Here is an 11,617-nt window from a genome sequence, read left to right as displayed (position 1 = left end):
GGGGAAGAGAGTTATGGGGGGGGGGGAAGAGAGTTATGGGGGGGGGGGAGAATTATGGGGGGGGGGGGGAGAGTTATGGGGGGGGGAGAGTTATGGGGGGGGGGGGAGAGTTATGGGGGGGGGGAGAGTTATATGGGGGGGGGGGAGTTATAGGGGGGGGGGAGAGTTATAGGGGGGGGGGGAGAGTTATGGGGGGGGGGGGAGAGTTATGGGGGGGGGGGGAGAGTTATGGGGGGGGGAGAGTTATGGGGGGGGGAGAGTTATGGGGGGGGGGGGAGAGTTATGGGGGGGGAGAGTTAGGGGGGGGGAGAGTTAGGGGGGGGAGAGTTAGGGGGGGGGGGAGAGTTAGGGGGGGGGGGAGAGTTATGGGGGGGGGGGGAGAGTTATGGGGGGGGGGGAGAGTTATGGGGGGGGAGAGTTATGGGGGGGGGGAGAGTTATGGGGGGGGGGGAGTTATGGGGGGGGGGGGGAGTGTTATGGGGGGGGGGGAGGGAGAGTTATGGGGGGGGGGGGAAGAGTTATGGGGGGGGGGGAAGAGTTATGGGGGGGGAAGAGTTATGGGGGGGGGAAGAGTTATGGGGGGGGGGAAAGAGTTATGGGGGGGGGAGAGTTATGGGGGGGGAGGAGTTATGGGGGGGGAGGAGTTATGGGGGGGGGGAAGAGTTATGGGGGGGAGAGTTATGGGGGGGGGAGAGTTAGGGGGGGGGGAGAGTTAGGGGGGGGGGAGAGTTATGGGGGGGGGGAGAGTTATGGGGGGGGGGGGAGAGTTATGGGGGGGGGGAGTTATGTGGGGGGGGGAGGAGTTATGGGGGGGGAAGAGTTATGGGGGGGGGGGAAGAGTTATGGGGGGGGGGGAAGAGTTATGGGGGGGGGAAGAGTTATGGGGGGGGGGAAGAGTTATGGGGGGGGGGGGGGAAGAGTTATGGGGGGGGGGGGGGGAAGAGTTATGGGGGGGGGGGGGGGAAGAGTTATGGGGGGGGGGGGGAAGAGTATGGGGGGGGGGGGAAGAGTTATGGGGGGGGGGAAGAGTTATGGGGGGGGGGGAAGAGTTATGGGGGGGGGGGGAAGAGTTATGGGGGGGGGGGGAAGAGTTATGGGGGGGGGGGAAGAGTTATGGGGGGGGGGAAGAGTTATGGGGGGGGGGGAAGAGTTATGGGGGGGGGGGAAGAGTTATGGGGGGGGGGGAAGAGTTATGGGGGGGGGAAGAGTTATGGGGGGGGGGAAGAGTTATGGGGGGGGGGAAGAGTTATGGGGGGGGGGAAGAGTTAAGGGGGGGGGGAAGAGTTAAGGGGGGGGGGAAGAGTTATGGGGGGGGGGAAGAGTTATGGGGGGGGGGGAAGAGTTATGGGGGGGGGGAAGAGTTATGGGGGGGGGGGAAGAGTTATGGGGGGGGGGGAAGAGTTATGGGGGGGGGAAGAGTTATGGGGGGGGGAGAGTTATGGGGGGGGGGAAGAGTTATGGGGGGGGGGGGAGAGTTATGGGGGGGGGGGAAGAGTTATGGGGGGGGGGGAAGAGTTATGGGGGGGGGAAGTTATGGGGGGGGGGGGAAGAGTTATGGGGGGGGGAAGAGTTATGGGGGGGGGAAGAGTTATGGGGGGGGGGGGGGAGAGAGTTATGGGGGGGGGGAAGAGAGTTATGGGGGGGGGAAGAGAGTTACGGGGGGGGGGGGAGCGTTATGGGGGGGGGGAGCGTTATGGGGGGGGGGAGAGTTATGGGGGGGGGGAGAGTTATTGGGGGGGGGGTGAGTTATGGGGGGGGGAGAGTTATGGGGGGGGGAGAGTTATGGGGGGGGGGAGTTATGGGGGGGGGGAGAGTTATGGGGGGGGGGGGGAGAGTTATGGGGGGGGGAGAGTTATGGGGGGGGGATGAGTTATGGGGGGGGGGGATGAGTTATATGGGGGGGATGAGTTATGGGGGGGGGGGGAGTTATGGGGGGGGTAGAGTTATGGGGGGGTAGAGTTATGGGGGGGGAGAGTTATGGGGGGGGGGGGAGAGTTATGGGGGGGGAAGAGTTATGGGGGGGGGAGAGTTATGGGGGGGGGTAGAGTTATGGGGGGGGTAGAGTTATGGGGGGGGTAGAGTTATGGGGGGGGTAGAGTTATGGGGGGGGTAGAGTTATGGGGGGTAGAGTTATGGGGGGGTGAGAGTTATGGGGGGGTAGAGTTATGGGGGGGGGGAGAGTTATGGGGGGGGGGAGAGTTATGGGGGGGGAGAGTTATGGGGGGGGGGGGAGAGTTATGGGGGGGGGGGGAGAGTTATGGGGGGGGGGAGAGTTATGGGGGGGGGGGAGAGTTATGGGGGGGGGAAGAGTTATGGGGGGGAGAGTTATGGGGGGGGGGTAGAGTTATGGGGGGGGTAGAGTTATGGGGGGGGGGAAGAGTTATGGGGGGGGGGAGAGTTATGGGGGGGGGAGAGTTATGGGGGGGGGAGAGTTATGGGGGGGGGAAGAGTTATGGGGGGGGGGGAAGAGTTATGGGGGGGGGGAAGAGTTATGGGGGGGGGGAAGAGTTATGGGGGGGGGGGAAGAGTTATGGGGGGGGGGGAAGAGTTATGGCGGGTAGGGGATCCCAAGGCCAATTTCCCCGCGGGTGCAGCAGGAGGCCGGGCACGTGTCGCTGTGTGTGTGTGTGTGTGTGTGTCCCGCGCGGCGGGTTGGGAACGCGGAGACGGTGACCATTCGGGGCGCAGAGTGTCGGCGCCGCAAACCCAGCCGGCCGGCCGCCCGCATGCTCCCGGCCCCTCTCCCTCCCCGAACCTCCCTCCTCTCTCTCTCTCCCTCCCTCCCCGTGCATCTCTCACCACTTTCAGGTCGAGCACGCCGTCCTTGGCCTCCTGCAGTAGGGACACGAACTTGGTGGTGAGCAGTCCCAGGCTCTTCTCGTGTCTGCTCGGCGTCTGCGGCAGGGCCTCGGCCATCTTTTGCTGCTGCGTGCGCTGGCGCGCTGTCTGTCTGTCTGTCTCCCTCCCTCACACTCACTCACTCACTCCCCCTCTCCCCTCACACAATCCGCGGCCGTTAGCAGCGCGCAGCACGCCGGGACTGGTTTGAACTGGGAGCGGAGCAGCCGCCCGGTCCGGCCAGGGGGCGTCCGCAAAGGGCAGTGCTCGCCTCCAGGCGCACAGGCAAGCCGCTGCTGCTTTAGGGAGCGTCTGTGAAAAGGAGGGAGGTTGGGGGCGGGCCCAAATTTAGGGAGCATCTGCAAAAGGAGGAAACGCCGCAGTTTCAGGGAGCGTCTCCAAGAGACGAACTCTAACGAAAAATCATGTGATCGGGAGCATCTGCGAAGCATAACGCTGTGAAAAATGCACAGGAAATAATGGGGGTGGGGGAGCATATGCTGGAAATAAAAATATATAAAATGGTTCCGTATCCCAAATGTTAATCTTGCAAGCATGCGGCGAATTTGCAGCAATTTCTGTTTTTAATTCCTGTGGTTTAGGGAGTGTCAGCAGACGGAATCATTCTGGGAACTGCAGAGCAGTTAGGGAGCGTCTGTAAAAGTTAGCATTCAGAGAAAACCGTTTTAGAATCGTCTGAGAATGACAACTCATGCAGCACAGATACGTGACACAATGAACACGCGCAAAGAGCGGGAAGGCACAAAGGTTAAAAGGGATTAAGGACCATTGACAATGGACAGACAGATATTTCGAGGGGAGTGGGAGGGGAATAGATGGGGGAGGCGGTAGTGGAGGAAGAAGGAATGCAACAAAAAATTGCATTTATATATCGCACATTAATGTAGTAAAACATTTGAAGGTGCTTCACAGGAACGTTATCAGACAAAAATATTGTTGTATAGAAAAGAAAGATTTACATTTATATAGTGCCTTTCACGATCACCGGACATCTCAAAGCGCTTTACAGTCAATGAAATACTTTTGGAGTGTAGTCATTGTTGCAATGTAGGAAACGTGGCAGCCAACTTGTGCACAGCAAGCTCCCAAAAACAGCAATATGATAATGACCAGATAATCTGTATTTTTGTTCTGTTAATTGAGGGATAAATATTGACTAAGAATAACTCCCCTGCTCTTCTTCAAAGTAGTGCCATGGGATATTGCACATCCAGCTGAGAGAGCAGACGGTGCCTCAGTTTAATGTCGCATCCAAAAGGCAACATCTCAGACAGTGCAGCACTCCCTCAGCACTGCACTGGAGTATCAGCCTAGATTTATGTGCTCCAGTCCCTGGAGTGGGACTTGAACCCACAACTTTTTGACTCAGAGGCAAGAGTGCTGCCCACTGAGCCACAGCTGACATTGAGATATAGGATTACTACAAGATTACGAATGCAAAAGATAAGGGGACCCGACAAGCAGCCAGCGGATGCAATCTATATCCTGAGAGAGCTGCGGAATAATTTGCAAGTAAAAGCGTCATGGTTATGGTCAGCACACAGGGGGTGTTCGTGGCGGACCGCTCGTCTCCGCGATTCCTTTTCGTGCTGCACATTCAGCGGGCGACCAGAGCCGCAAGAACTCAGGCAAAGGTTATTGTAAGTGGATGCGCAGATGGCGAGGCGGCGTTGGTCACATTGCCTGAGCCGGTTTATGTTCACACTGACATTTGGTCCCAACGGCAATGGCCTTTGTGTGAAGCACGAAGCATGGTTCATGGAGGTACAGCACAAAACAGTAACGTTGGAGGTGGGCAACAACACCGCCAGGTCTTTTTAAGATAGCCATTGATTTTTTTTCACATTCTCTGTTTTTGCACAGCCTCTCCTCTGTGGTCCACCCTCCATGGTTTCTTTGCCGTGGAAGCTAACACCACAGAAAGAGGCCATTCGACCCATCGTGCCCGTGCCGGCTCTTTGAAAGAGCTGTCCAGTTGGTTCCACTCCCCTGCTCTTTCCCCACAGCCCTGTGAATTGTTCCTTTCAAGTAGTTATACAATTCTCTTTTCAAAGGTGTAATGTATGCTCACAGATTTGTAGAGCTGTTCAGTCATTCAGCCCGACTGCCTGCCTTTCTTCTGTGGCTACGTTCGCGCCAGGGTGTCCCTGGAGATGGAGCATGCGGTGTCTATCGGTACGCTCGTGGCCTTCCGCGAGAGGTGGGCGCCGGAGGGACTGGAGTGCACCATTACAACAGGGAACAGAATTTTAATTTGATTTGTCAAGGTTCCCTTTATTTGTTCATTTGTGGGTTTTGGTGCCCTTATCAAAGGGGGCACTTGGCTTAAAGTTAAAATTAAAATAGTTGTAGAGCTGTTGAGTTGGGAGTGGCTTAGCTAGTCACGTGATGTTCAGAAGACTCAATAAAACCCCAGCCAGTTGGGTTCGGGGGATCCACGATGAGCCTGGTGGATGAACTGGTAATGTGTAGTGTGATTGTTAAACCTTTGTTAATAAACCAACTAGTTCTTAATCGTAATGTGTTGCTATAGATTATTCAGCAAAGAACCCATGAAGCAAATACATTACAAAATGTACTATTGAATCTGCTTCCACCATCATTTCAGGCAGTGCATTCCAGATCATAACAACTCACTGAGTAAATAAAATACTCTTCATTTCTCCTCTGGTTCTTTTGCCAATTACAGTAAATCTGTGTCCTCAGGTTACTGACCCTCCTGCCAATGGGAACAGTTTCTCATTATTTATTCTATCAAAACTCTTCATAATGTTGAATGCCTCTATTAAGTCTCCACATAAACTCTACTCTATAAGAGAAAAATCCCAGCTTCTCGAGACTCTCGGCTCTTTAAGTCATTTTGCATATTTGCTCCTGTCTGTCTCTGCTAATGGGTCCAGTTCTGCTTGTCCCAACTTTGCCATACATCTCCTGCAATGGCGTGATAGCTTTACCTGTGGGGCTCGGAAGATCGGCGTTTCCCAAGGTTCCTTGTTCCTCATCCATATATGTTACCCCTTGGCCAACATTAACCATAACCGTAGCTCTGCTGAGGAGACCCAGCTCTACTTCTCTATCACCACTCTCTGTTCCACAACTGTCCCCATGTTGTCAAAATACTTGTCCAGTCATGGTTGAGCCTGAGCTTCTTACAGCTCCGCATCGGCGAAATCAAAACCATCGTCTTTTACCACCCCCTCAAAAATCATGACCCATAAATGAGACAAAGGCCAACATTACAAAAGCTTTTAATACTGATCAGGTTCCAATACTGATGCATGTATGGTACACTGGGCTAGACGTTCCACTCCCTAGCCCTGCTGATTTATCAGATGATATGGGGCGGGTGCAGGTGGACACTTGCATGGTGACATGCCCTTCCATGTCCCAGTGGGCAGAACTGGCAGCCTAAAATGTGCCCAACCCATACTTGGGCAAGCGCTTGTGAGTTTAATTAGATCATGGCTGATCCACACCTCAACTCCATTTATCTGCCTTGGCTCAACGTCCCTTGATACTCTTAACCACCAAAAATCTACCAGTCTCAGTCTTGAACACTTCAATTGACCATCAACATCTATAGCATTTTGGGGAAAGCAAGTTCTTTGTGAAGCCAAAGCTCCTTGTCCACCTAAATATGGGTATTTGACCCTGAAATGAGCTTCTGACCACATATCCGTAGCATAACAAAGATCGCCTATTTCCACCTCTGTAATATCGCCCGTCTCTACCCTTACCTCAGCTCATCTGCTGCTGAAGCCCTCATCCATGCCTTTGTTACATCTCGACTTGTCTATTTCAAAGCACTCCTGGTTGGCCTCTGATTTTCCACCCTACGTAAACTTCAGGTCATCCAAAACTCGGCTGCCTGTGTCCTAACTTGCAACAAGTCCCGCTCACCAATCATGCCTGTGCTCGCTGATCTATATTGGCTTTCGGTTAAGCAACGCCTCAATTTCAAAATTCTCATCCTTATTTTCAAATCACTCCATGGCCTCGCTCTCCCTATCTCTGTAATCTCCTCCAGCCCCACAAACCCCCCCTCCCCCCAAGATGTCTGCGCTCCTCTAATTCTGCCCTCTTGAATATCCCTGATTATAATCGCTCAACCATTGGTGGCCTAGGCCCCAAGCTCTGGAACTCACCCCCAAACCTCTCCGCCTCTTTTTCCTCCTTCAAGACGCTCCTTAAGACCCACCTCTTTGACCAAGCTTTTGGTCACCTGCGCTAATTTCTACTTAGGCGGCTCGGTGTCAAATTCTTAAGTCATAACACTCCTGTGAAGAGCCTTGGGACATTTCACTACGTTAACGGCGCTATATAAATGCAAGTTGTTGTTGTATTTGGCCACCAATACACTTTCTGTCTGATGTCGAGAAGCACATCCCCATCAGGTGTTTGAATGGCAGTGCCGCCCCATGACCGCAGTCCAGACTCACAGTCTGGCCATGCCCAGGGCTTTGGCAGTGTTTAGCGCATATCGGGCAAACGTGGGCCCGCTGACCGACACTCTGTGTCCATTGAGAAGTCAAGGAGTCAAGAGCAAGGTTGGGAAGAGGACCCTCCCAACTATTGCAGTGCTTGAGCAGCACAACTGGAATGGACTCGCACTGTTGCTGGTGGGGATTGTCCTAGAGTCTCCAGGAATTAAAGATTCATCTCCTGATCACTGCTGTGAGCAACGAGAGAACTGGAGAAAAATCATAGGGGCTTTGAAAAAGAATGTTTTTATCCCCATTTTCTTTGAATATTTATTAGTAATAACAATATTGGGGATGAGGGCGGGGTGGGGGGATGTATTAACCAACAGTCAAAAATCATCCAACTGGGTAACAAACAACAAAACAACTTGTATTTATATTGTGCCTTTAACGTAGTGCAACATCCCAGGAGTATCATGTGATATACGAAGAGTCTATTCCATTTCCAATTGGTGGGGGAAGACCATACGCTGTGAGGATGGATGTGTCCAATGATCAATGGTGGGACCACGAGGGGGGTGGGGGGAGGGGGCGAGGTGATTGGAGGTGGGAGGTCATGTGATGACACTTCCAGGAATATGTCCAAGCAAATTTGGCGACCAGAGCTGCTGCATTAACCAGGGTTGGAGCTACAGCCTGAGTCAGTTGCTGGCCTCTGCTGTCCTGTCAAGGGAACCAGTGAGCACATGACCTGCCTACGAGACATTCTCCCCTCACACACAAAATGAACATGCGCAACCCCACGGAGTAATAGTCACCTCTCGCCTTATTCGCAAATATAAATGGTGAGCAAATATTGCAGAGTGCAATACTCGCAAGAGTATTGGAACATGGTCCAGGTTTTGTGAATGCCACGAGTATTGGCTGATGTTCATGTAAGGAGGAAATTTGAATGTAAATATTTGAGAAGATACGAGTATAAAACTAACAAGTCTCAAGAGAGATGTTATTAAGATACAGATCAGCCATGATCTGATTGAGTGGCGGAACAGGCTCGAGGGGCTGAATGGCCTGCTCCTGTTCTGATGTTCCTTAGTCCACCTTGATTAATGACCTCAGTCTTCAGTGCACTGCTGTCCTTGCTCTGACTTACCTGGGAATGATAGACCAACACTTTCAGTAGTGTAAAGGTCATGGTGGTGACGATGAGTGAGGTCCCCTGACACAGCCTTTGTTTCAAATCCCGAGATGCACACACATTGCACGAGTGACCTTGGCGTGGCACATATAGATGCAACACATGCGCATCTCTGGGCCAGATATTTGGGTAAGGATATTTTGGGGGTCTTCTCAAATTTTGAGAGGAACTCGTTTTCTTTCAACCAATTAGCCGCCCAAATAAGTCTGGAAATCTATCAGTGGAAATCAGTACAAACTTCCTAGAAGAATACGTTGTGGAACCAACTGGGGAGCAGACTATTTTAGATCTTGTAATGTGTAATGAGACTGAAGTAATTAGTGATCTCATAGTAAAGGATCCTCTTTGGAAGAGTGATCATAGCATGGTACAATTTCAAATTCAGTTTGAGGTTGAGAAAGCTAGGTCTCAAACTAGTGTCCTGAACTTAAATAAAGGCAATTACAAAGGTATGAAGGCAGAGTTGGCTAAAGCGGACGAGGAAAATAGATGAAAGGGTAAAACGGCAGATGAGCAGTGACAAACATTTAAGGAGATATTTCATAACTCTCAACAAAGATATATTCCAGTGAGAAAGAAAGACTCCAAGAGAAGGATGAACCATCGTGGCTGACCAAGGAAGTTAAGAATGGTATCAAATTGAAAACAAAGGCGTACCATGTTATGTAAAATAGTGGCAGGCCAGAGGATTGGGAAATTTTTAGTAACCAGCAAAGAACGACTAAAAAAATTGTAAAAAGAGAGAAGATAGTTTATGAGAGTAATCTCAGCAAGAAATATAAAAACAGACAGTAAAAGTTTCTACAGGTATATAAAAAGGAAATGAGCAGCTAAAGTAGACATTAGTCCCTTAGAGGATGAAACTGGGGAATTAATAATGGGAAACAGGGAAATGGCAGAGACTCTGAACAAATATTCTGTGTTGGTCTTCAGGGTAGAAGACACTAAAAGCATCCCAAAATTTGATAATCAAGGGGCTATTGTGGAGGGGGGAACTTAAAACAATCAGTATCACTAGAGATAAAGTACTAGACAAACTAATGGGACTAAAGGTGAACAAATCCCCTGGACCTGATGGCCTGCATCCTAGGGACTTAAAAGAAGTGGCTGCAGAGATAGTGGCTGCATTGGTTGTAATCTACCAAAATTCCCTGGTTTCTGGAGAGATCCCAATGGATGGCAAAACTGCGAATGTAACACCTCTATTTAAGAAAGGAGGGAGACAGAAAGCAAGAAACTATAGACCTGTCAGCCTAATATCTGTAGTGGGAAAATGCTGGCGTCCATTATTAAGGAAGTAATATTGAGAAAATTATAATACAGTCAATCAGAGTCAGCATGGCTTCATGAAATGGAAATCATGTTTGACAAATTTGCTGGAGTTCTTTGTGGATATAATGAGCGGGTGGATAAAGGGGAACCAGTAGATATCATGTATTTGGATTTCCAGAAGGCATTCGATAAGGTGCCACATAAAAGGTGCACAAGATAAGAGCTTACGGGGTTGGGGGTAATATATTAATATGGATAGAGGATTGGCTAACTAACAGAAAACAGAGAGTTGGGATAAATGGGTCATTTTCAGGTTGGCAAACTGTAACTGGTGGAGTGCCACAGGGATCAGTGCTAGGGCCTCAACTATTTACAATCTATATTAATGATTTGGATGAAGGGACTGAGTGTAATGTAGCCAAATTTGCTGATGATACAAAGATAGGTGGGAAAACAAGTTGTGAGGAAGTCGCTAAGAATCTTAAAGGGATATAGACAGGCTAAGTGAGTGGGCAAAAATTTGGCAGATGGAGTATAATGTGGGAAATGTGAGGTTATCCACTTTGGTCACACAGAATCTGCAAAGGGATATAGAAAGGCTAAGTGAGTGGGCAAACATATGGCAGATGGAGGGAAAATGTGAGGTTATCCACTTTGGGAGGAAAATTAGAAAAAGCAAATTATTATTTAAATGGAGAGAGATTACAAAATGCTGCAGTACAGAGGGATCTGGGGGTCCTTGTACATGAAACACAAAAATTTAATATGCAGGTACAGCAAATAATTAGGAAGGCAAATGGAATGTTGGCCTTTATTGCAAGGAGGATAGAGTATAAAAGCAGGGAAGTCCTGCTACAACTGTACAGGATGTTGGTAAGACTACACCTGGAGTACTACGTACAGTTTTGGGCTCTTTATTTAAGGAAGGATATACTTACATTGGAGGCAGTTCATTGGAGTTTAGAACAATGAGAGGTGATCTTATTGAAACATATAAGATTCTGAGGGGGTTCGAAAAGGTAAATGCAGAGAGGATGTTTCCCCTCGTGGGGGAATCTAGAACTGGGAGGCATAGTTTCAGAATAAGGGGTCGTCTATTTAAAACGGAAATGAGGAGGAATTTCTTCTCTCAGAGGGTCGTGAATCTTTGGAATTCTCTACCTCAGAGAGCTGTGGAGGCTGGGTCATTGAATATATTTAGGGTGGAGGTAGACAAATATTTGAGTGATAGGGGAGTCAAGGATTATGGGGAGTGGGCAGGGAAGTGGAGTTGAGGCCAAGATCAGATCAGCCATGATCTTACTGAATGGCAGAGCAGGCACGAGTGGCCAAATGGCCTAATCCTGCTTCTATTTCTTATGTTCTTATGATTTATAAAGGATCCTTTCAAAACAGGAATATAGCAACCACTGATTATGCAATTCCAATAACTATAGACCATTAGGGAGACCGTGTCTAATATATCAAAATTCTTACGTCTGCAGGCACGTCCTGCCAACTTTTTCCATGATAAATCCTGTGTCCCCATTTTAAATGGAAATTGCAGATGTAAACTTGTCATGCTGTAATTATGCCCTCCCGCCAGTGGCAGTGCTGTGTGCTCCAACCCTATTTCATGTGAAAACTACACTTGGTCTTGAATGCCCATGTGCAGTGCCACAGGAGACCGAATAGTATTTTGAATATTGAGGCAGAGTTCACCTTTCTAGTGTAATACCCTCGAAATCGGCCAAAGCAGTGCAAAAGATCAAGGAATTTCAAGAGCGTGTTCAGCAACTCGAGTTTCCGCGATCTTTAGCGCTGGTTCACAAACCAAGGCACTGGACGCAGGTCCCACCCACTATCCTGCGGCAAGATTGAATTAATC

General features: G+C 50.1%; 1 protein-coding gene across 1 annotated transcript in view; it reads right to left on the bottom strand.

The window, feature by feature from the left end:
* The window catches only part of e2f4 (E2F transcription factor 4), a 51,045-nt gene extending 47,977 nt beyond the window's left edge, over positions 1 to 3,068 (bottom strand). The window contains exon 1 of the mRNA XM_070896801.1: positions 2,800 to 3,068. Within this exon, the coding sequence (XP_070752902.1) occupies positions 2,800 to 2,916 (117 nt within the window). The 5' untranslated portion in view covers positions 2,917 to 3,068. The remainder of the gene's footprint in view (positions 1 to 2,799) is intronic.
* Positions 3,069 to 11,617: the final 8,549 nt, after the last annotated feature.

The sequence above is a fragment of the Pristiophorus japonicus genome, chromosome 13, assembly GCF_044704955.1.
Source record: "Pristiophorus japonicus isolate sPriJap1 chromosome 13, sPriJap1.hap1, whole genome shotgun sequence".
In the NCBI taxonomy this organism is placed as follows: domain Eukaryota; kingdom Metazoa; phylum Chordata; class Chondrichthyes; family Pristiophoridae; genus Pristiophorus; species Pristiophorus japonicus.
This window is presented reverse-complemented; position numbering and strand designations above follow the sequence as displayed.